This window comes from Rhinatrema bivittatum, chromosome 7 (assembly GCF_901001135.1).
Source record: "Rhinatrema bivittatum chromosome 7, aRhiBiv1.1, whole genome shotgun sequence".
NCBI classification, from domain to species: Eukaryota; Metazoa; Chordata; class Amphibia; order Gymnophiona; family Rhinatrematidae; genus Rhinatrema; species Rhinatrema bivittatum.
Window position 1 is genome coordinate 305,961,196 of NC_042621.1, and position 25,065 is coordinate 305,986,260.

Sequence of the window (25,065 nt, forward strand, 5' to 3'; positions counted from 1 at the left end):
ACGCAGAAAATTCTTGGAAATGAGGGCCGAGGTGGTGGGAAGAGGGGCGCGTTTTATGTTACGTTTTCCGTGTCGTTGTTTTATATATTATGGTAATGCAAAATATATATTTACTGATCCTATACAATTACGTAGTTTTCTGGACTCACCATCATGAGCCTATGATAATCCAGGGCTTGCTGGGATAATGAAAGTAGGAGTTTGCGCCTCTCACAAGTATCAGTATGCAATACCTAATATTATAGATTACCTATGATCTGCTTATTAATTTTCACCCTTGGTCTCCTCTTATTTCTTACATATTAAGATTTCAATGTGTATTTGACCAGGGATAACAGGATTTATTGCTGGTAATAAGAAAAAAATTATGTTTGTTTTATTGTATTCTTCATTGTATGCCTGGAATATGATGAACACATTGATTCTCTTTTTTTGCCTGTAACTAAAATTAAAATGAATAAAGTACAAATTTAAAAAAAAAAAAAAAAAAAAAGTAGTGAGGCCTTAATCTGTGTACAGTGAGCTCAGTTCTCCATACTTGATATGAACTCCTTCCAGGCTGCTGCCAGGAAATGCGTCAACTTCACTCTGCATGTCCACATAGTGCAAACAGGATCAGGGATCTTTACTGGGTTTTCCTTTTCACATATTTATTTTTATCTGGTTTCATAAAATTTACATTTATTAGTGTTTACTTTTTAACAGTTTGGTATTATTTTATCTTATTTTTTCTTGAAGATTTTAAAGATAATGAACCTTAAATCATTTTAAAATCCCTCATTCCCATGTTTACTATTCATGCTGCAGTTTTAGCTACTTTTTACCCAATTTGAAAGTGTATCTAGTGATTTTTTTTTAACTTACAGTTGGCAACCTTGCAACTAACCTCAGTATTGCTGTACTCCCACCCTTTCTCTGCCCTGAAACTGCCATACTCCTGCCACTTCTTTGCCCCTCTTGGTTTCCAATGGTGCCTCAGAACTCGGGCCCTGGTATTGCTGCTTTTCTCTCTGGGCACCAGTACCACTGCACTTCTGCCCCTTCTCTTTCCTGATACCACTCTGCTCCTGATGCTTCTCTCTCTGGACCTTAGTACCACCGTCCTTCCACTCTTTCTCTGCCCCAGACCTTGGATCTCGGTACTGCCACACCAGGACGTTCACTATGTTCTCATTCTGTGCTACTGGCTATAATGCAAGATTTTATTTATTTATTTATTTTTAATTTTTATATACCGAGGTTCTTATAGAGACTATAAATCACTCCGGTTTACATATAACGATAAACTGCCCAACAGAGATAAGGGGGCTTTACATAGAACAGTGGTACATATGGAACATTATAACTGGATGACAATTTAACATAATGATAATAAATAATATAGAATAGTTTTACTTGTAATTAATAAAATTATGTAATATAAACTGTATAATTTAAATATTTAACTTGGATATAGTGACATATTAACCATGCCAAATATAAATAATAAGATAAAATGAATTTTGAACTTAGAAATTGTAGTCCAGTTGCAGAGGAAAATATAAATAAGATTAATTTTTAGAACTCAAAGATTGTTGTCCAGTTGCAGAGACCTGAAGGTAGGACTTGGTATGGTGACCGTAATTAGGGGATACTTCTTATTTGGAAGACTTTCCGTCTTGGTAGGATTGGTAAGATGTCAGACAACAGATGTATGCTGTACAAACAGCCATCTTTGTGATGGCTGGTGCAATTCCGTTTATTATTCTTGATGGCTAGTCAAGAAATATATTTATGAAAAATGTCAGTTATTGAAAAGGGATTGCCTTATATAATTACTTTTTGGTTTATTAAACTTTTTCTGTGCATTCATTGTAGACATAAAGGGTAAACTATTTTTTTTAATATTCTGCTTTTTGGCACTTCAAAGTAGATTTCATTAGGTATTTTCTTATTCTCAGAGAGTTTATAATTAAGTTTGTACCTGATGCAATGGAGGGTAAAATGACTTGCCCAAAATCATGAGGAGCGGCAGTGGGATTTGAACTCTGGTTTGTAGCCTGTTGCTCTAAACTATTCCTCCACTCCCTAGTTGTAAGGGTTTGTAGTAGACAAAATATGGAATTAAGACTCAACCCTAACAAGTTGCCATACTGGGTCAGACTGAGAGTCCATCAAGTCCAGAATCCTGTTTTCAACAGTAGCCAATCCAGGATACAAGTACCTGGCAAGTACCCAAACATTAAAAGGATCCCTTGCAACTAATGCTGGTAATAACCAGTGGCTTGTTCCCTAAGTTAATTTGATTAATATGTATTTATTTATTTAAACACTTTTATATACCGACGTTCATAGCAATATCACATCGGTTTACAGACAACAGGGGTAAATCAAATGAACCAAGAAGCATAAAGTTACAATAAACAGGACATACGCGAACTTGGACTGTAGGGAAGATAGTAAAGAGTTACAGAAACATAGAACGAGATTTTTTTTTTTCAAACAAATGGTGGCCTAGAGAAGCAGCCAAGAGTAACAGTTAATATAAAATAAAATATAATGGAATATATTATGTTATAAAAAATATAATACAAATATTGTACTCAATATTGTACTCAAAACTCAAGAGGCTGATTAATAGTTTACTGACTTCTCCTCCAGGATCTTTTCCAAACCTTGTTTAAACCCAGCTACACTAACTGCGCTAACCACATCCTCTGGCAATGAATTCCAGAGCTTAATTATGCATCGAATGAAAAAAAAAATATTTGGATTCGTTTTGTTACATGCTAACTTCATAGTGTCCCATAGCCTTTATATTACCTTTTATTGGAGTAACCTAATACGTCTGTGACAGTTTCAGAGTTATTTATTTTATTTATTTATTTATAACTTTTCTATACCGAAGTTCAAATAACAGAGTTAATTATCACTCCGGTTTACATTGCAACCATAAAAAACAGTGACAAAGTTGTCTTACATAGATCATAGTTATCCTCTTATCAGGTCAGTGCGCAAAATGGTTCTGGAGCGTTGTATTCCTTCGATCTGCGCCCTGACCTGAAAAGCCGAGCATTAATCCAAAACAAAGACATCAGCTACCACCTTTCTTTCCGTCTAGCTGAGAGAATCAGCTCTTCCTTTACTCACTGTTTGCATTACAGTTGTACACGTGCTCTGTGTTCCTGGTCAGAGGGGCGGAGCCAAGATCTGAAACGAGGCTTGGCACGCAGTGGCCGGCCGGCCAGCAGTTTGTTGTTCTATTGCGCGGGGGGCGGGATCCGAGCTCTGCGTGTGGGTAACTTTGCAAGTTCTCTTGTTGGCTGGCTGTGCATTCCTATTGGCTGCGTGAATTGAGCTCTTCCGTCCTATTGGCTGAATGAGTTGTGCGCTGCCATACCGCCTCTTTCGATTGGCTGGCCGAATTGGGCTCGAGCCGTCCTGTGCCGTCCCGTTGGCCGCGCTGCTCGGGGGCGGGCGTTGAGCGGCCGCGTCGGATTGGCTGTTTTCATGCTGACTGTGCGGGGGTTGGGCAGGATCAGGATCCGGCCTCTGACGTCGGCCTGCTGACGTGTACGAGCCGAGCGGACATGGCGGACAAGAGGCTGAACGGTTCTTCCTCCTCCGCCGCCGCCACCAACCTGCTCTTCTCCTCCGCCAGCGACTTCAGCTTCAGCGTCCCCTTCATCCCGGTGAGCCAGCCGGCCGGGCCTGCCGTGCTGCCCGCGGGTAAGAGGGGGCCCGGGTGGGGGTGAAGAAGGGGGCCCCGTGTGGCTCCTCCAGCCCTGGCCCTGCCTGCGGGGGATCTGTCTGTCTGCTTTTCTGGGCACGCTCAGAACTGCAAGTCCCTGCATGCAATGGGGGGGGGGGAGGGGAAGCAGGCCTGGATCCGCTTCTGCCAGGGGGCAGCGCGCGCGCCCCCCTGCAGTGCTCGGCTCAGGCCCTGCCCCCTCTGCAGGTGACCCCTGCTCTGACCCCGGGCGCGTGCAGGTACAGGTCAGAGGACTATGCCTTGTGGGTAGACTCCTGCCCTCCTAATCCTCGTCTGCCTTCCTGCGCTGCTGCCCTGAGGAAGGTCCTCAGAAGGTGCCCATGCATCACTGGCACAACGTTCCTCATCGCTTCTTGTAATTAACAAAACACGAAGGGGGTGGACGCTCTGGATGGATACTGGCACTCCTCAGGGGTATGGGGGTAAGAGCCTCGAGCTCCTGATGTCGTTGAAGCCCCTGCAAACCACCTTCTGGGAGTTTGTAATGAATATCCCTAACTTAGTACCTGTTCCCAGCCAATTCCTCAGCTCTGTCCCCACTGCAGTCATCCCTGCCATCTGTCACATCCTCACTCTATCACTCTCCTCTGCCGCTACTCCTGCTGCAATCATCCCACTCCTTAGAAACCCTCACTGCCTCCTACCTGTCCTGCCAATTATAGTCCTGTCTCTCTTTTGCCTCTGTATTGACTTCCTTACATCTCAAGCTATTCTGGATCCACTCCAGTCTGGTTTTTGCCCTCTACATTCAACTGAAACAGCCCTTGCCAAAGTTTCCAATGACTTATTTATGGCTAAAGCCAAAGGTCTTTACTCTGTCCTTATTATCCTCCTTGACCTATCTGCAGTTTTTAACACTGTTGATCACTGCCTAATCTTTTCCTCGCTTGGATTTTGGGACTCTGAACTGTCTTACAGGGTCATTCATGAAAATGTGTTATGGCGATAATGCCCAAGATAAAGTCTTTACACCCACAATAGTTATGGTAGCACGTGGCGTGAATGCAACTTTTTCAAAGGGGCGGGAGTGGGGAGGGATTTGGGCGGGATTAATGAAAATGGAGGGGCATTATCGCACTGTGCAATAGCGTTACGCACGCTTTTAATGCCAGAAATAACTGCTCCTTTTTTCCTGGTGTTAAGCTGTGCGCAGTGCCCGAAATGGCTGTAATGCATTTCGCAGTAAAGATTGCAAATTGCATTTCGGGAATTTTTGGGCTTGGGGAGAGGGAGTGGAGGGGGAGAGAGAGAGCCTCTGGGGTGGCACACATAGTAGTCACCTATTTATACTGCTGTAGTAGGGTCAGCTAGTAACTCGAGGTGACGTTTTGGTGGTGGTATAGGGGTTTTGGGGGCCACTTTACATGCAGAGTGAGACGTACGAACACCACAGTAGACCTCAGTGAAGATTTGACATTTGGAGTGAGGAAAGTCGCATAAAAATGAGATTTCTACAATATTCTCTCGCCCTAGATTGATGGACTCTACCAGGGTTCTATCAATCTAGGGCGAAAGAACATTGAAGAAATCTCACCTTTGTGTACCTTTCCTCATTCCAAATCACATGGTGCGATAATTCTAAAATTATCATAACCATGCCCCATTTTCTTATTGTGGGCATTATCCATGCAGAATTATAGCATTTTGGTGAATCCAGGGGTTAGTTCTCTTCTTAACTCTCCCATCGTTCTTGTTTTAACCAACGAGGGCCCGACTTCTACGGTTTGGGAAACAAATAAGCATGGGGGTAACTTGCTGATGCAGCTTTTACTACCCTTAATCATTAAGTCTGGATACTTTTGATGCAGCTCCAACATTGCTCTCTGCTTCCATGGCAAGAGTTAAGGGAAATTGGATTTAAACGGCAACCAACAAGGGTCCTGACTTGTACAGTCTGGGAAACTGATAAGCAGACTGAGTGGATCATTTGGTCCTTTTTTGCGGTCGTTTCTATGTTTAGCGTTTCCTCTGGTTGTTCCACCTTGACTTCCATTCCATATCAATTGGTGTGCCTCAGGGTTCTGTCCTGGGCCATCTTCTGTTCTCTTCTCACTGTATATTAATTCCCTTGGAACTCTGATTTCCTCTTATGGTCTTTGATACCATTTTTATGCCTACAACTCCCAGATCTACCTTTGTACACCAGAAATCCAGTCCTGATCTCATCCTGCTTGTGTGACGTTGCTGCCTGCATGTCCTGCTGCCACATTAAACTCAATATGGCCTAGACAGAGTGTCTTATATTTTCCCCCAAGCCCACCTCCTTTCTCTGTTTTTGTGGATAACAGTCATCCTCTTTGACTCCTCTCTGCATTTCCAAAACTCTGCTATAACGTCGCCAAAACCTGTCCCTTCCTTTCTGAATACACTACCAGAACCCTTTCCTCTCTCTCATCTCCTCCTGCTTACACTATTACATCCTGCTCCTCACAGGTCTCCCAGTGATCCATCTCTCTCCCTGCAATCTGTCCTAAATTCAGCTGCACGACTTATCTTTTGCTAAAGTCGCTGTGCTTACATATTCCCTCTTCTCAAGTCCCTGCATTGGCTCCCTATCTGCTCCCACATACAGTTCGAGTTCCTCTTTCTCACCTACAAATGCCTTCACTCTGCAGCTCCTTGCTTCCTCTCTTCTCTCTCTACGCCCGTCTCCGTGCTTTCCATCTGGCTGCGCAGTGTGCTTTGAATAGACTTCCTGAACTGGTGCATCATGTTCCCTCTTTGGCCATGTTTAAATCCCATCTAAAGATCAACTGTTTTGAAGCTGCTTTTAAATCTTAGGCCTGATTGTCTGCTTCTAGCTTTATTAACTTTCTTTCCTTTTTAACCAATCTCATGCCCTGTATGTTTCTTATTAGATTGTAAGCTCTATTGAGCAGGGACTGTCTTTTTATGTTTGTATAGCGCTGCGTATGTTGTGTAGCGCTATAGAAATGTTTAGTAGTAGTAATACTTATTTTATATTGTTTGGATGTGACTGATATTAATATAGGGATTCGGTTTTAATGTTGCTTTTATGTTTTTCCTGTGTTTTTGTTTTTTTTGAATGATGAATGTTTTTATTGTAATCTGATTAGTTTATTGGAATTTAACAGGCTGTATGTTTTTGTATAAATAGCGGGATATTCGTAAATGGCAGAATGGCAATTCTTTCATTCTTCATGTAAATGTTCTGTTGCATGATTGGTGCTACTGGTTCTCAGGTCTCCCATCATAGCAGTACAAGTTACAGGGTTTCCTTAGGGTTTTTTTCTAATTGGAATTGGTAGTTACAGGACGGCTGTCCAGGTTGTGCATTGTACTGGGATGTGGGCACTTCTTGGGTGGGTGGGAGTATGAGGCTAAATATATCCCAAGGTGAACCCGGCTCCTTCAGTGACCTCTTGTGCTTTGTTACTAAGTTATAAACCCACCCAGCCGGCTTCTGTCCTAGATGAAATGTTGAACCTGGAGGCCCATGTTCTGATGACTGGACTGTGAGTGGCTGTCAGCTGCTAATACAGGGCTCACCATGGTGATGCTAGGAGCCTTGCCTGGGTTTGCTTTTAGAAATGCTCAGCAGGGTAATAGTGCCTGCTGGGCAGGTTTCCCATGCAGTGCCAGCTTCACTGGGGTAAGAGGCCCACCCCAAGCAAACGCTGTTTTCTGTTGGTTGCTTATTGCTCAGTTGGGATAAGGCCTCGGTTGGGTTTTGTGCACTGTATGTTGTTACTGCTTCAATTATATTATTACATAAGATTGTTGCTGCTGCATCCCAGTGATCCCAGTGCTGACACGATGGTTTAGCTGTACAGGAAATTGCATTAAATATTTGTTGACATAATACCTTCTTTTTTTTTTTTCCCCCAGTTCAAATAATGGGATCTCAAATAAGGGCAAATAATGGGATCTCAAACTCTGGCAGAAAAGATACTAGGGAAACCCTGCGAAGAGAAAAGTAAAGTGGGGTGAGAGATTCTGGTCCGTTGGCGAGTGACCAGTTTATGGCTAAGGCTAGGTGGGCCATGCACCTGTCAGCAGGAGAGCGGCAAGAAATGGGGCATTGCTGCGTGTTTTCAGCTAATGTGATGGAGCCAGAAATCCACAGTATTGGGGCCAGTAAGGCTCGCCTGCCACCAGCCGCTGCTTTCACCTCTGTGGTTCCTCCCTGCCGGAGAGAGATGGCTAAATTCCTGGCAGCTTGAGGCATCGTTGCGCTGATCGCATGGCCTCGGTTTTACAGACTGACAGTCTGGCAAACACATATTGCTTTTATTTTAGATGTAGCGCACGGCGAGCCCCAGTCAGATAAAGTGGGTATCTCTCTGTCTTTCTAGGCAGGATGGCCTGCCATTCAAGTGCTGGTAGCGACGGATGAGATTCTGTGCCACTGGCATTCTTTGATGTTGTAGGAAGAAAGCAGCCAGGGTGCCTTACCCCACTGAGGAAATACTGCTTGCAGGAGAGTGGGACGAGGGGTATCGGCAGCCCTCTCTGCTGTGGGCGAGCTCCTGGTCACAGCCAGTGCAGAACCAGTTATCTCGGTCTGCCCCGAGAAGCTTTCGAGGTTTGCGTAGCCTCTGCACCTAGAGCCGGTTTCCCATGGTTACTGAGCCTCACATCCTGGTGCCACTTGCTAATCAGACATTCAGTTCATGTTGTCCAGGATATGCAGAGCTAAGGGTCAGGAAACAGGTTGTAGGTGAGGCCTTTTTCTTGGAATAGCTCAGTACAATCTGCGACGAGCTGTTTTCCCTCCAGTGATCAGTGAGTGCAGTTGCACAGGCTTTAACTGGTAAGGAGTCAGCTGGGCCTTGGCTTGTCTGTGTAGGCCAGGACGTTGCAGGACCCCGTTCATTGCCATTACAGGTCGGTACTCTCCAGGAGTAGAGAGGAGGTGTTGTGCCGAGTATCTGCCACATCCAGCTGTTTGGTCGCGAATATTTCCAGGGTTGCTTGCTTTTCTTTCGAGGTTCCCTGACCCAGATCTTTAGGACAGCTTGCTAGAAGTTCATTAGTGGAGTGGACGCCAGGCTCTTAGAGAGTCTGCTAGACCTTTTTGACTGCTCTCTGTGCCTGCCCATGTCCACAGCGAGTAGGGTGGCAGCGCCGTATTTGTGAGTTTTTTTTTAATTTTTATTTTCACCATTTATATCTTGAGTGAAATGCACCAGGCAGTTTTGTAATGTTGAGTAAATCTGGTCTGAAAAATCCCCCTAGAAATTGGATCTTTGTTAAGAGGGTGGTGAACGGTTGGCGCTCTGGGTTCTGTCACTGCACATCATTTCTACTGCTCCGTCTCGGCCCCTGGTAAAGAGACGCCGTGGCCCTGAGACTCCTCGGAAGACTGGACCCCTGTTTGAGCAGGATTTGAAAGCTGGAAACAATGTCCGATGCAGAACCAAAAGTGAAAGCCTTTGAGGTCTTGGTAGCTCTTCCTTCTGGTTTTCCTGTGCAGCTCAGCTCCCTGCCTCTGCCTTATCTTCAGGGTCAGTTCTTCCAAGCATTTCTTCAGGGAGACGCTGTTGTTGCTGCCTTGCTTCCTACAGGGATTGTCACTTAACTCGGGGCTGCTGCTCTCCCGGGTCGGGCACCAGTGAGTACTAGCATAACCAACAAACCTTATTCTTCCTTCTTATATCATGAGACTTCAGCTCAGAACCAAGATCCTGATGTCCTGCCCCGTTGTGCCCTGTGCTTTCCTTCTCCCTCAGCAGATTTCATTCTAACCGGAAACCTTCCCCCAGGCTGGCCAGTCAGTGCTGAGAGCGCTGAGATTACGCAGAGTCTGCACCGGTTTGGATCAGGTCATGGGTCCGTCTCCCTAGCATCCTCCCTCTGACAGCGGACATGTGTAAGAAACAGGGCCTGTGTGTAGCGTCCTCCATCCCCCATCCTGAGACTGATGCTTCTGATGCCTTTCTGAGCTCGTTTAAGCTGCTTGCCCGGTGATATCTCGTGACCCTGAGTCCACAGGGTCATTCAGCGCTGCGTAAAAATTGCTTTCTTTTGTTTGGTTTTAGATGGTTTTATCAGATGCTCCTCTTTCTTTTGATTATGAGGCATTGAATAGCAGTTCCCTGCTTATCTTCATTACATTTCTGATTTTCTCTTCCAGTTTGGAAAGCCCTCATTTTCACAGCCTTTTCTCATAGGGGAACTTTCTGGTATCCTACTCATCTTTTGTTTCCTTCTCAATATGACTCTGCATTAACACGGGGTCACTCTCAACTGGGTCATTTCATCTAAGAACATAAGAACAGGCCATGCTGGGTCAGACCAAGGGTCCATCAAGCTCAGCATCCTGTTTCCAGCAGAGGCCAAACCAGGCCAAAGAACCTGGCAATTACCCAAACACTAAGAAGATCCCTTGCTACTGATGCAATTAATAGCAGTGGCTATTCCCTTAGTAAACTTGATTAATAGCCATTAATGGACTTCTCCTCCAAGAACTTATCCAATCCTTTTTTGAACGCAACTGCACTAACCACATCCTCTGGCAACAGATTCCAGAGTTTAATTGTGCGTTGAGTAAAAAAGAACTTTCTCCGATTAGTTTTAAATGTGCCCCATGCTAACTTCAACATGCCTGGATCACGTCATTATTTACAAGTAGAATGTGCTAGAAGTCTGATCTGGGCTGGTAGAAGACGGGTGTGGAATAATTAAACTGGTTCTAGTGTCAGGTGCTTGGTACTAATCACCTTTAATTTGGTGTGCTTTCTTTCAGATGATGCCACAGAGGTTGGTGAGGAGGATAGCTTCCTGGGTCAGAGCTCTGCCAGCTCCAATCCACCGCAGACCTTTAACTATTTCTCCCAGGGGTCCAGCGCCAGCAGCGATCCATTTGCAAGCATTGGCCAGGCGCCTGTACCCACCTCAGCAGTAACCGTGGGAGGAGCAGCGCCCTTCTCCAAGCCTCCTACCACAGGGGCCCAGAATGGACACGGCGTGTTTTCCACCCCTGCCTCAAAGGCGCAGGCTGCTTACTCCATGCCTCCTGCCTCACAGTTTGGGACTGGAACCTATCAAGCACCTCCGCAGAACTGCCCCGCACCCGCTCCTCCTCCTGGTGCATTGCAGCAAGGGTACAACCCCTACCGCCACACCACCCTGAGCAGCAGGGCAAACCCTTACCTGGCTCCGCCACAGCTGCAGCCGGGGCAGGCTCTGAGCAATCCCCCACAGCCCTCGGCACCTCCGCCGCACGTGTACCCCGGCATCCCTATGGCACAACCGCCGGTAAGGAGCTTTCCTGCTTCTACGTGAGAATCTCCTCTCCCCAGGTCTGCCAGGGCATGGGGGTGGGGTAGGATTCAGACTGTGTTTTTGCACATTTACCTGCATAAAAGCTTCTGATTATTGTCCCCTTAATGTCGAGGGTATAATTTGTGGCTGCTGACTTTCAGGCTTTTCTTCTTCATAAAATCTTTAACAGCGGTGGCAGCTGCAGGTTTTAGGTAGGGGAATGTGTGAATTACCCCTCCATTAATTAATCAGTACTGAGTTCTGCATTAGCTAAATAATGTAAACTAGTTTGTTCTCATAATCCTAGAAGGGAGTGCAAAACCCAATTCACATTCATGTAGTCCATTACTAGCTAATCCAGGAGTGAACCCAGCTCGCTGGGTGGGATTGGGGAGGGCTAACGTGGAACTCCTCCTCTGGTTTCCTCCCCGTGCATCCGACGTGATTGCACCTTGACTGACTGGTGGATCAGAGGTGTGACTCTTACGAATGGTTCTGGAAGGATATTGCTGTAAATGATCACTGCAGTCGCTGCTATAAAATCCGTCCTCTGTGCTCCGGAGATGATAGACACAGCGGCTTTATTACCTGCCGTGGTGTTATGTCCGATGTTTCGGGCTCTTTGAGTACCTGCAGAACTGTAACGTGAGGTCAGGAGGCGCTTGGTGAGAACTTCACCTCTCTGCTATTTGTAATAATCTCTGGAAAGTGTTTGTGCACTTTGCTTGGAGCTTCTGTGAGCAACGGATCACTAGCTGGGCCCCCTGAGGAGGAATACTCCTCCTTTGCAACAAAGTCAAATGTCTTAGTATGAAATGTGTCCTCCTGTCTCGGATGCTGGGCCAGCGAGAATTCTTACAGCAGTTTCCTTACGGCATTTTTCGAGGCTGGCTGAACCTGCCCCGGGTTCTCCTTCTTAGACTGGTTCCCTTAAGCTGTTGGCAGAATCTGAGCAGTGGCTGTGGCCCACGTGTGGGGAGATGGTGCAGTTCCTGTTCATACCCAGATCAGTCCAGACCCGTGGGTTTTTTATTTTTATCCCTACCAGCAGATGGAGACAGAGTTTTACTGACACTGCAAGATAACCCGAGGCGCCACCTGCAGGCCCTCAGTATTTCTCGGTCTCCAGCAGACGGCAGAGGTGTTAAACACCGGCACTCTGGCACTTGGGGTGGGGGGAGTAAAGAAGAAAAGGTCCTCCCCCCTTGGTGGAGTAGGGCAAGCAGGGGGTTGGTAGCCCTGTGTGTCTTGGCCTAAAGCTGGTAGTCTAGTTGCCTCTCTACCCCATGGAGTTCTCCCGTGGTCTCCCCCGAGGTCTCAGAAGACACCAGCGCAGGGAAATCGCTTTGTTTTTGTTATCGTTCCTTCCCTTGGGGCTGGAATTCCTCAAGCGTTTGTTTTGCTTTAAGAGAAAAAATAAAGTCATCACAAGTAGCACAGTTGGCGAATGCTTCAGGATGTCAGGAGAGCAGCGCATTCAGAGGGAGAAGGGAGCGTGGTCGTGCCGGGGTGCGGCTCAGCTGGCTGAGGGAGCAGTGGGAAAGCGACGGGTACCGCGTGCAGCTGGCAGGAGTAATGGCGGCATCCTCCGAGTGCGAGAATCGCTGCTGAGCCTGCGGGGTGTGGCGATCATGCTTGTCCGTGGCAGCTGTGAGTCTGGGGGAGAGGACAGGTCCGGCACTGGTAACTCCGGCGGAGAGTAAACCATTCAGCTGGGGCCGTCAGGCTTGCTTTCCCTGTCGGCGTGGGAAAGGCGGCCATATTGGAAGCATGTGCTGGGGAGATTGGGAGAGGAGGAAAGGTTGTGTTCGGCCTTGTCCCCCGCTGCTGCAGATGAGCTTATTGATGAGGATTCAAAGGGGCCTGCGGACGCCTCCAATGAGGATTCAGAGGCTTTCTCTACCAACTTTATGCTGTTACTGCACAAAGCTCTTTTTTTTTTTTTTTTTGCAAGAAGGACGCGTTCTCACTCCAATAGCCCCCCATGGATGAACAAAGCTAAGGCTTTGAACCCTCAGGAGGGCAAAATGGTGCCCATTCGCACGCTTGGTCTGAGAAGGCAGCCAATAAATACATCAGAGGATTTGGAGGGCTCGGAAACAGATGGTTCCCTGTCCGTACCCGGATCAGTCCAGACACCTGGGTTGTGACTCCGCACCAGCAGATGGAGACAGAGTAAAACTTGTCGGGCTCCCTACATATAGTAAGGTGCCACCCACAGCCCCTCAGTCTTTCTCTGTCTCCAGCAGATGGGGCAGGTCCACCCACAGGCTCTGGGATCCCTGGGGGTTTAGTCAGTCAGGGATTATTTAAAAAAAAGAAAAAAGATAATTTATAATAATTCATGAAGGATAGTATTTAAAAAAAACAAAACTTAGAAGATATTTTTTTCTTTTACGTTTTGAAGACCAGCTCCCGTTGGAGGTGCCTCCCAGGGGGGTAAGTAGGTCCTGAGAGGATCATCCCCCTCTGGTCGAGGCCACTGCTGGGGTTGAGGACCTGGCCATGCCTGGCAGCAGCGTCGGGGGTGACACCGGGGAGCCCCCGGTGGAGCAGAGATCTTCAGCACCTGGGCCAGCGGCTAAGTATCGAAAAGAAAAAAAAAAAATTACTTTGTGTTAAACTTTTGTCTTGCTTGCTGTCTCTCTCTTTCTTCCTCTCGCCGGCGACGCTTCGTGAGGGAAGGTGTTTTCTTTCAGTTTGACGCGGCGAAATTTCCTTTTTTTCTTCGAGCCACGATGCTGGTCGGGGCGGCCTGCCGTGCGTGCGGGTCGGCGCGTGTGTCCCGCGACGGGATGTGTTCGTCCTGTCTTGCCGGTGGTGAAGGACTGTCGGGGGGCGGCCGGGGCCGCCGCCGGCCGTCCCGTTTGCCGCCGCGCGATCTGCCTGTTGCTCTCGGGGGCCCTGATCCGTTCCCGCTTAGTGCGGGAACGGCGGCCATTTTGAGCACAGTCCGGGAAGCCACGAGGAGGGCGGTGGAACATGGCGGGTTGCCACCACCGCTCTCTCCTCAGACTAGGACCGCCGGGGAGGAGCCCCGGGGGGGCACGGAAGCAGGGCATTCGAGCTCCAGGGAGGGTTCCTCGGGATCGGGGGATTCTTTTTCGGAGGATTTTTCTATTTTATTAAAAAAACTGGAAAAGTTTAGAAAATCCAAACACAAGCCTGGGAAAGGCGCAGGGTGTAGAGAGGGGCGCTCTCACCCCCGGAAGAGGTCTGGTCGTACCAGGGAGTCGGCTGGCCCGTCTAGGGAAAAGAGGCCGACGAGAGGAGTCCCTCGGGACTCGACTTCGGAATCTTCTTCTTCGGGGGAGGAGCATTCGACTTCGGGGAACACAGGAGGGCCTGAGGGGCCCGATGATCCGGGTCCTGTACAGCCGGGTTCGGCCAAGGGAGCGCTGGCGGGGGATGGGGATGACCCAAAGTCGTGCGCCTCTTTAAGAGAGAGGAGCTTTCCCTGCTTATCCCAGCGATCCTTGAGGAGCTTGGAGTGGAGGCCCGTCAGGGGGCTAATATGGACCCCGGTGCTCCTCGGTCTCGCAGGTCCAACGGTCGCCTTTCCGTTTCATTTTTCTGCCTCCGACATTCTGTTCCGGGAATGGGATACCCCGGAATTGGGCCTTAAGGTGAGCAAGGCCATGGACAAGTTGTATCCTCTGCCGGAGGACGTTTTAGAGCTGCTGCGCCTTCCCCGAGTGGACGCGGCGGTGTTGGCAGTAACCAAGAGATCTACCATCCCGGTCACAGGCGCCACGGCGCTCAGAGACATCCAAGATCGAAAACTGGAGGTTCAGCTCAAAAAGGTTTTCGAGGTGTCCACCCTGGGAGTCAGAGCGGCTATCTGCAGCAATTTTGCGTTGCGGGCGGTACTTCGCTGGGCCCAGAACTTACAAGCGAACGCTGGTCTCTCGGATGGGGAAGCCTCACAGGCGGATCACTTGGAAGCAGTGATAGCCTACTGCGCAGATGCCATGCACGACTTGCTACGAACTTCGGCCAGAGCTATGGTGTCAGCGGTCTCGGCTCGCCGTCTCCTCTGGCTTCGCAACTGGGCCGCGGATGGTACGTCAAAAGCGCATCTCGGCTCTTTGCCCTTTAAGGGGAAGCTACTTTTTGGCAAGCAGTTGGACGATTTAATGCAGTTCCTGAGCGAGAACAAGGCTTTCAAGCTGCCGGAGGACAGGCCTCGACCTCGGTCTCATTTTTCAGCGCGGAACCGTTTTCGTTCCAACAGGCGCCAGAGACCGCAAAGATCTGGGACTGGTCAGTCCTAGCGCGCGGGCTCGACCAGATCCTCCTCTTGGTCTCAGTCCTTTCGAGGGAAGAAGTTCAACAGGTCGGGTGGACCCTCTGCAGGATCGGGGTCCAAGTCGGCACAATGAAACGAGACTGGTTCATTCCTCGCGGCGGCTTCCAGAAGCGGTGCCAAACGTAGGAGCGAGGCTCGTGCAGTTTTACGAGGAATGGACCAAGATAACTTCAGACCAGTGGGTTCTAGGAGTGATAAAACACGGTTACGCGTTAGATTTTGCACGCCTGCCATGGAGCAAGTTTCTCGTCTCTCCCTGCAAGAATCTCGCCAAACGCGCAGCCGTAAGGGCCACTCTGCAGCGCCTAGAAGGTCTGGGCGCCATTTCTCCCGTGCCCGTCAGTCAACAGGGCATGGGAAGGTATTTCATTTACTTCGTGGTTCCAAAGAAGGACGGCGCGTTCAGGCCAATCCTAGACCTAAAAGGGGTCAACCGGTGCCTTCGGGTGCCCAGCTTCAAGATGGAAACGATCCGCTCGGTGGTGGCCGCGGTTCGTCTGGGCGAGTTCCTTGCGTGTCACTGGATCTCACAGAGGCGTATCTGCACATCGGAATTCAGCCGGCCTATCACAGGTATTTGAGGTTTTGCATTCTAGGCAGACATTATCAGTTCAGGGCTCTTCCTTTCGGTCTTGCCACGGCTCTGCGCACCTTTACCAAAGTTATGGTGGTGGTGGCTGCCCAGCTCCGGAGGGAAGGACTCCTGGTTCACCCTTACCTGGACGATTGGCTCATCCGGGCCAAATCCGAGGCAGATTGCTGGCAGGCGATTGGCAGGGTCCTGTGACTCTTGCGATCACTAGGTTGGGTGGTCAACCTAGCCAAGAGCCATCTGGAGCCTACCCAGCGGCTGGAATACCTGGGGGCCTTGTTCGACACCGGGACGGCCAGGGTGTCTCTGACTCAGGAGAGAATCGTCAAGCTCCAGAGACAGGTGCGGCGCCTTATGTCCTTGCGGTGCCCGCTAGTCTGCGATTATCTGATGGTGTTGGGTTCCATGGCGTCGACACTCACTTTGGTCCCCTGGGCTTTTGCTCATCTGCGGCCGTTACAATCAGCGTTACTTTCCCGCTGGAAGCCGGCATCGGAGGAGTTCCATCGACCGCTGCCCCTCACCGGACGCGCCAGAGCCAGCCTGAGGTGGTGGCTCTGCACCGAACACCTGTCGTGCGGTGTCTCCCTGTTTCTGCCCACTTGGACGGTGGTCACGACGGACGCTAGTCTCTCTGGTTGGGGAGCGATCTGCGGGGGACACTCGGTGCAAGGTCGGTGGTCGAGTCAGCAATTGCAGTGGTCCATCAATCGGTTGGAGAGCAGGGCGGTGTCGCTGGCGTTACAAGCCTTTCTCCCGTGGATACGGGGTCGGGCGGTCCGGGTGTTGTCGGACAACGCGACCACGGTGGCCTATATCAATCGCCAGGGAGGAACGAGGAGCCAGCAAGTGGCGGAAGAGGCGAGTCAATTGATGGACTGGGCGGAGCAGCACCTCGACAGGATCACGGCGTCCCACATCGCCGGAGTAGACAACAATCAGGCGGACTTCCTCAGCCGTCATCGGCTGGATCCAGGAGAGTGGGAGCTGCCTGAGGTGGCGTATCGGCTCATCTGTGCCCGGTGGGGACGGCCCCACCTGGAACTGATGGCCACTGCTCAAAACGCAAATGCTCCGCGGTTCTTCAGTCGGCGGAGGGAGCGGGGCGCAGAAGGAGTCGATGCACTGGTGCTCCCTTGGCCCACGGACGTGTTGCTGTATGTCTTCCCGCCGTGGCCCCTGATAGGCAGGGACCTACGGCGGATCGAGTTGCATCCGGCGGAGTGGCCGCGACGCCCGTGGTTCGCGGATCTCATTCAGCTGGCGGTGGAGCCTCCGATTCGGTTTCGCGGAGACGCGGGCATCCTTCGTCAAGGACCCGTCTGTTTGGAGGATGCGGATCACTTTTGTCTCGCGGCTTGGCTTTTGAGCGGGCGCGCTTGAAGGCTAAGGGGTACTCCGAGGCAGTGGTCACTACTTTGTTGAGAGCTAGAAAGCAGTCTACGTCCTTAACCTATATGCGGGTTTGGACAGTTTTTGAGGACTGGTGTAGTTCTCACGCGGTAAACCCTATTCGGCCAGCTGTGCCTGAGGTCCTTGCTTTCCTCCAAGAGGGCCTCTCGAAGGGGCTGTCCTGGAGTACCCTAAAGGTCCAGATAGCAGCGCTGGGTTGCCTCAGAGGTAAAATCCAAGGCGTGTCCTTGGCTTGCCATCCGGATGTGATGCGTTTTCTCCGTGGGGCTAAACATTTACGTCCGCCGGTACGGAATCCTTGTCCGTCCTGGAATTTAAATTGTGTGCTTTCGGCGCTTTGCAGAGCGCCATTTGAGCCCATCAAGCGAGCGACTCTGAAGGATCTCACCTTGAAGACGTGTTTCTGGTGGCTATCACGTCCGCTCGTCGGGTATCGGAATTACAGGCGTTGTCTTGTAGGGAACCGTTCTTGCGTTTTTCAGAGGCGGGTGTCTCTCTGCGGACGGTTCCGTCCTTCTTACCCAAGGTGGTCTCTTCTTTTCACTTGAATCAGTCTGTGGACCTCCCGGGATTTTCGGCCATAGACCCGAAGGACAAAGGGTCGAAAGAGTTACGGAAGCTCGATGTCCGTAGGATTTTGATTCGTTATCTCGAGGTTACGAATCCTTTTCGGGTTTCCGACCACCTGTTTGTCCTATGCTCGGGGGCCCGCAGGGGGTCCGCTGCTTCGCGCGCCACGATTGCGCGTTTGCTCAAGGAGGCGATTGGTTCAGCGTATCTTCTGCAGGGCAAGTTGGCGCCTCTGGGGCTTCGAGCTCATTCGACTCGGGCGCAAGCTGCCTCCTGGGCTGAAGTTTCTCAGGTGTCCTCGCAGGAGATCTGTAGGGCAGCGACGTGGAAGTCGTTACATACTTTTACCAGGCATTATAGACTGGATGTCCAGGCAGCTGAGTCTCAAGGGTTTGGGGCGAGTGTTCTCCGAGCGGGACTCTCTGCTTCCCACCCTCGGTAAATAGCTCTGGTACATCCCAGGTGTCTGGACTGATCCGGGTACGTACAGGGAAAAGAAAATTAGTTCTTACCTGATAATTTTCGTTCCTGTAGTACCACGGATCAGTCCAGGCTCCCACCCGTCTGTGTTTGTTGCTTGCTGATGAATAGAGGGAGAGCCCGCTCGTTTGACTTGAGTTTTCATTTTCTCCAATTGAGATATTTTGCAATGTTGCTTTTGCGACCAGGCCGTTGTGTTTTGTTCCTGGTTCTGCTGTTTTTCGATTCCAGCCGGAGGTGTGGTGGGGAATCGGTCTCCATTTTTCGTTTTTTCAAGTTAGTTAGTCTGGCATTTCCCTTGCTTTGACATTACGTTCGACTGAGGGGCTGTGGGTGGCACCTTACTATATGTAGGGAGCCCGTCAAGTTTTGCTCTGTCTCCATCTGCTGGTGCGGAGTCACAACCCAGGTGTCTGGACTGATCCGTGGTACTACAGGAACGAAAATTATCAGGTAAGAACTAATTTTCCTTTTTCCGGGAGGAGGTGTCCCCTGATAGTGACGCATGTAGCGGGCTCTCATACTGAGGAGATGCCGGTAGTGGAAGGGAAGGAGACTTTTCAGAAGGGAGGAACTATTTCCACTAATTCCCCAGGCTCTAAAGGAGCGGGGAATAAGATACCGCAAGAAGAGCCTGTTCGTGAGGGAGGAGATCCTGTAATGGATGGGCTTCGAGGGGCAGCGAAAGCCTTTTCCTTCCATAAACCTGGCAAGAAGCTGATGGTAAGGGAATGAGAGAACCCTGAAGTCGGCCTTAAGGTAGGGAGAGCTATGGCAAACCTGTATCTTCTACTAGAAGATGCGTTGGACCTTGTGCAGTTACCTAGGGTGGCTGCATCAGTCTCGGCTGTGACTTAACGACCAGCGTACCGGGACTTTGGCCCCTGGCTGAGCCGGGTGGCTGTGGGTAGAGAGTTAAAAATGGGAAATCCCAGGTCTTGTGATGCAGTATCCCAGTCAGATCCGGTTCCTGCTGAAATGGAAACCAAAATTAATGAAGGAAACTGATTCCCTGTTACCCGGATCAGTCCAGACACCTCGGTGGCCCATATCAATTGCCAAGGAGGAACCAGGAGTCGTCCAGTGGTGACGGAGGCTCGACTATTGATGGACCGGGCGGAACAGCATCTCCTCAGCATTGCGGCTTCTCACACTGCCGGGGTAGACAACGTGCAGGCGGACGTCCTCAGTCCATGCACGGCGCGCCCCACTGCTCGCAGATGAGCTGAAGCACCTCGTCGGCCAACTCCTATTCTCCGGGATCGAGATGGTGGCGACTGAGGGAAGTCCGCCTGCACGTTGTCTACCCCGGCAATGTGAGAAGCCGCAATGCTGAGGAGATGCTGTTCCGCCCGGTCCATCAGTAGTCGAGCCTCCGTCGCCACTGGACGACTCCTGGTTCCTCCTTGGCGATTGATATGGGCCACCGAGGTGTCTGGACTGATCCGTGGTACTACAGGAAGGAAAATTATCAGGTAAGAAACTGATTTTCCTTTCTCCCCCTCCCCAAAATCAGGTTCTGTGATGCGCAGTCAAAGAAACAGGAGGGTGTGGAAGCTGCTTGAGTCACGTCCCCTGCTGAAAGCCAGCCCCTCCCTTCCGGCACCGGGTTGAGAACTAATCTGGGGAATTGTGGGCCCGGGGGTGCCGGCATTCAGGATGGAGGAAGAGTGCAGACAGTGAGGGAATCCGTTCATGTCATGCAGCCACCCGGAAGGGTTATGGCTAGATTTGTGTCGTGTTTTATTCCCAGTTTTAAAGGGATGCCTTTTATTAAAAATAGCACTTTCTTTTTCAGCCTTCGGAAGGACCCCCTTTGTTACCCCCACCTGGATCTCAGCCGGTGGGGCCGTTAGTGCAGGCCCCTCCTTACTTCATGCAGAACCAGTATGAGCCAGTCCAGCCCCACTGGTTTTACTGCAAGCAAGTGGAGTGCAAGCAGGTCTGGATGCCATTCAGCACTCTGGATTCAGAGAGCCTGGAGAGAGTTTTCAACTCTGGTAAGTGCTGCGTGGTCTCGCCTGGAGGAGGTTTACGAGCCCAGCAGTTAGTAATGTGGAGGGGGGACACGTTCTCCATCTCTCTGCCTGCCACACATTTCTGTAGGTTGATGCAGCATAGTCCCTTCAGCCTCTCTGAGATTGTTAGTAACATCTGCCGCCTCTGCCATGTATTGTCATTTGAGTTATAACTTTGGGCTTTTGTTAGGAGCTCACCTTTGATGGGAACAGATGCAGCTGGATCCATGTTGCTGATTATTCGTGTTTTACAGTACTTAATATATATCTGGCTAAGTGATGGGTGGGACGGGGCTAAATTAGCCAGATAAGTGGCAATATTCAGCCTTAACCGGCTGAGTTAGCTGGATAAGTTAGACCTGCTGTTGAGCAGATCTAAAGTTAGCTGGATAAACGTCTCTGGCTAACTAAATGTTATTTGGGTATATTCAGCAGCGCAGCTGTGCCACTGGATATCCAGGGTATCTTGATCGGGCTAGCTTTTGAATATCTGCCTCTGGGTCTTAATGCTCAGTCTCTGTTCTTTAAGGGCTTCAGTTTCCCAGTGAGTTCAGCACATAAAGCCCTGTAACTCATCGGTAGCATTTTGAGAATCGAGAATTCTTCCCAAGGGAAGGAAAAAAGTGTTTGAGTTGTAATTTTCCACCAAATTAATTGCCGCCTTTTTTTTTTTTTCTTCTCATGGTCCGATTCAGCAGTATATATCCTTTTAGGGGAGCTCGCAGCTGTGCTCAGAAGCAAAGGGTCTAGCATTAAGCTATTTTATTGTCAAACCTGCCCAGAGAGAGGAAAAAGAAGATACAGCATTTAACAGGAATGCGGGCTCTCCGGCCTTGTTCGCTGCGTTTGAGGGGGAGTGGAACGAGACAGCCTTTGCGCTGTTTATTTTATTGTAGTAAAAAAAAATGTTTATGTATTAGTATCAGCAAGGAAAACCGAAGAGGAGAGAAGTTTAGATGTGTGAAGTCCCGGAGTGCTAATGCAGAATGTCAGATTTACTTTAGTGTTTGGATTTTTTTTGGGGGGGACAGGGGCTGGTGTTCGTTGGTCAAAAAATATCCCAAATTTCAAAGGGTACTTGATAAGGAGGAGAGATGGGAGATGTGAAGGTCCTTTCAGTATTTTTAATCCTTTCATTTTCTGAATCTTGTCTCACTTCGTTAGCAGCACAGAAATCCTCCTCCAAGCTCTTTTTTAGAAAGCATTTATGTTGAGAACACACCATAAGGGCTCGGTTCAATAAAGAGGGTTGGTTTTTGTTTTTGTTTTTTCTCATAGGCACAGAGAAAAAAGTCATTTTTGCAAAAGGCCCTCAGAGCTTGATATTCAAAAGATTGAGGGGCCAATAGAAAATTCCCTGCCCCCCTCCCCTGGATAGGTCCCTAACTGGGCGACCAAAATGATAAAAGGGGATGGAACAGCTCCCCTATGAGGAAAGGCTGAAGAGAAAATTCTTTTTCACTCAACGCACAATAAAGCTCTGGAATTTGTTGCCAGAGGATGTGGTTAGTGCAGTTAGTGTAGCTGTGTTTAAAAAAGGTTTGGCTAAGTTCTTGGAGGAGAAGTCCATTAACGGCTATTAATCAAGTTTACTTAGGGAATAGCCACTGCTATTAATTGCATCAGTAGCATGGGATCTTCTTAGTGTTTGGGTACTTGCCAGGTTCTTGTGGCCTGGTTTGGCCTCTGTTGGAAACAGGATGCTGGGCTTGATGGACCCTGGGTCTGACCCAGCATGGCATGTTCTTATGCTCTCTTAGGGCAGTACGTCTCAACCAGTCCCTGAGGCACACCTCACTAGTCCGGTTTTCAGGATATGCACAATGAGTATGCATGACAGATTGGCAAGCACTGCTTCCATTACACGTGGATATCTCAAAAACCTGACTGGCTAGCTGTGCCCTGAGGGCTGGCTTGAGAACCACTGGATTAGGGGGCTCGTTCATGTAAAAGTAAGTATGATGCCCCATTTTGCACTGAGCCAGGGCGAGGAAAGAGTTTACATGCTTACTTCCAATTTTTGTAAGTGCACAAGCAGAAAATGACATCTGCATTGGGCCATGTAAGCGCCCCTGCATGCAGAGACAACCCCCAGATTTTCAAAGTGGTCTCGTGCCCCTCGGTCCACTTTGAAAACTCCAGCTGAACTTTCATTCTACCTGGGCTGCTGCCGGTTACCCTCTGACTGCTACTGTCTCACAGGAACCTGCTCTTGGAATTTTTGCCAAAAACTGGAAGAAACGCCTTCTAAATAGGGTTCCCAGGTCCTTCCTAGATGTGAGATTTGAACATCCCCGATGGTGAAACGAGACAACCTGCCAGGCAGTCCCGAGAGCTGAAGTCTTCTCCCTGCTGTCTGCAAGCCCCTTCTGAGTGGGTAGATGCGGATCACAAGGCCCAGATAATCTTTGAAGACTTATGATTTCACAGGACTGGAGAAGGGCGGATGAGATCCTCTTTCATAAAAGTGGTGGCAGAGGAGGCTGGAAACTACAGGCCTGTTAGCCTTCCCTTGGTGGTGGGAAAATTGATGGCGACTTTGTCAAAGGAAGGGGATAGTGAACTCTCTGCATTCTGGTGGATTGATTGCAGGATCCGAGGCAGATCATATCAAAGAAATCTGGATTTCTACGATTGGATGACTTGAGAATTAAATCAAGGTCATGTGCTGGATGTGGTTTACTTGAATTTCAGCAAAACAATTGATCTTGTCCTGCGTAGAAGGCTCATTAATAAACTGAGAAGCCTGCGGGTAGGTCCAAAGCAGTTTGGTTGAGTGACGGATAAGAAAGGGTAGTGGTATGTTGAATTCACTCTGAGGGGGGAGAGAGGCAATTAGTGGAGTTCCTCAGGGCTCGGTCCTGTGGCCAATTCTTTGTTAGCGAAACTGCAGAAAGTTTAGGATAACTTTGCCTTTTTGCAGGTGACACAAAGACAGCTGCGGACACCCCTGAGGGAGCAGACAGAATGAGAAGTGATCTAAGAGAGCCTGAGGAGTGGCCGAACACCTGGCTGTTAATATTCAATGACAAAACGTACAGCCATGCATTTGAGGTGCAGAAATCAACGAGTACGGTGGGCAGTGACCAAGCGAGAGACTTCAAGATGATAGGCTTGGATGATCTCAAGGCAGCGAAACGGGTAGCTAGAGCCAGAGAGATGCTGGTAAGAACGGAGAGGCATCAGCAGAAAATAATCTCTTTACATGTCATTGGTGAGGCCTCGCCTGGAGTACTGAGTTCTTGGGACTGTATCTTAGGATACAGAGAGGCTAGAGATGGTCCAGAGAGAGGCAACCAAAATGGTGTGGGATTTGCACTAAAACTCCTGTGAGATGAGACTGAAGGACCTCAATATGTATGTCCTAGAAGAGGGGTAAGACAGGATGGGATATGGTACAAACATTTTAAATACCTGAAAGGTATTAATATACAAGAAGCAAAGCTTTTTCTCAGATGGCAAGCAGGATGGCAGTCCTGCCTCTCACTTGGTGTTGGTATCGGCTCTCTTTGAGGAGGAGATGAACAAAATGATACAGCAGGCCTTGGAGAAGGCACTGTGAAGGATCTGTGCTGTGGCATCAGGAAAAGCATGGTCTGAAGTCCAGCTGCTGCTCAAGTCTCTTTGGCTGCCCGGCGGCCTAGCACTGGTGCCAATTCCTGAAGAGGACTCTGTGACTATGGCAGCCGCCTCAGTGGTGATCACCAGTCCATCGGGGGAGGAAACTTCCTTGAGGCTTAGGCGTTTTTCGGGTTCCAGGCCCCAACAGACAAATGGGCTCCCCTCTGAGGCCTTGTCTGTGGGATGGACACCATTGGGGGCACATAAGAACATAAGAAAATGCCATACTGGGTCAGACCAAGGGTCCATCAAGCCCAGCATCCTGTTTCCAACAGTGGCCAATCCAGGCCACAAGAACCTGGCAAGTACCCAAAAACTAAGTCAATTCCATGTAACCATTGCTAATGGCAGTGGCTATTCTCTAAGTGAACTTAATAGCAGGTAATGGACTTCTCCTCCAGGAACTTATCCAAACCTTTTTTAAACACAGCTATACTAACTGCACTAACCACATCCTCTGGCAACAAATTCCAGAGTTTAATTGTGCGTTGAGTAAAAAAGAACTTTCTCCGATTAGTTTTAAATGTGCCCCATGCTAACTTCATGGAGTGCCCCCTAGTCTTTCTACTATCCGAAAGAGTAAATAACCGATTCACATCTACCCGTTCTAGACCTCTCATGATTTTAAACACCTCTATCATATCCCCCCTCAGTCGTCTCTTCTCCAGAGATGTCTGCAGAAGAGAGAACTCCTCCTCCAGAAGACCTCTCTTTTACTGGTTTTATTTCTAGAATGGCTGAAGCTGTTGTCTTTTTATTTTATTGATAAAGGATGAGACCAGAAATAAGATGCTGGACACCTTCCAGTTTCTTGAGCCCCCTAAGGAGGTTGTGGTACTTCAGTTCACAACCTGTTGATAAGGCAGATGCAATTTATCTCATCCAGAAGGCTTCCAAATTCAAAAAGAGGCAGCAACTGCACCTGTCTGTGGTGGTTGAATCCACTCTCAAGGGGACTAGGAGCCATTTCTCAGGTAACCCTGAGAGAGAGTTCTCGAGTCTTGGGAAGAAAGTATTTCCAGGAGCTTCAGTACATAGCTGGCTGCCGGCTCTTTATGGACCAGTACATGTGCGACTGAAATGG

The 25,065-nt window shown here is 49.1% G+C and overlaps 1 protein-coding gene across 2 annotated transcripts in view; it reads left to right on the forward strand.

The window, feature by feature from the left end:
* Positions 1–3,451: 3,451 nt before the first annotated feature.
* The window catches only part of SEC23IP (SEC23 interacting protein), a 122,219-nt gene continuing 100,605 nt past the window's right edge, over positions 3,452–25,065 (forward strand). The window contains exons 1-3 of one of the 2 annotated variants that reach the window (XM_029610526.1): positions 3,452–3,708; positions 10,461–10,972; positions 20,141–20,342. In XM_029610526.1, the coding sequence (XP_029466386.1) occupies positions 3,570–3,708; positions 10,461–10,972; positions 20,141–20,342 (853 nt within the window). In that variant the 5' untranslated portion in view covers positions 3,452–3,569. The remainder of the gene's footprint in view (positions 3,709–10,460; positions 10,973–20,140; positions 20,343–25,065) is intronic. The other variant, XM_029610527.1, reaches the window with a different exon arrangement.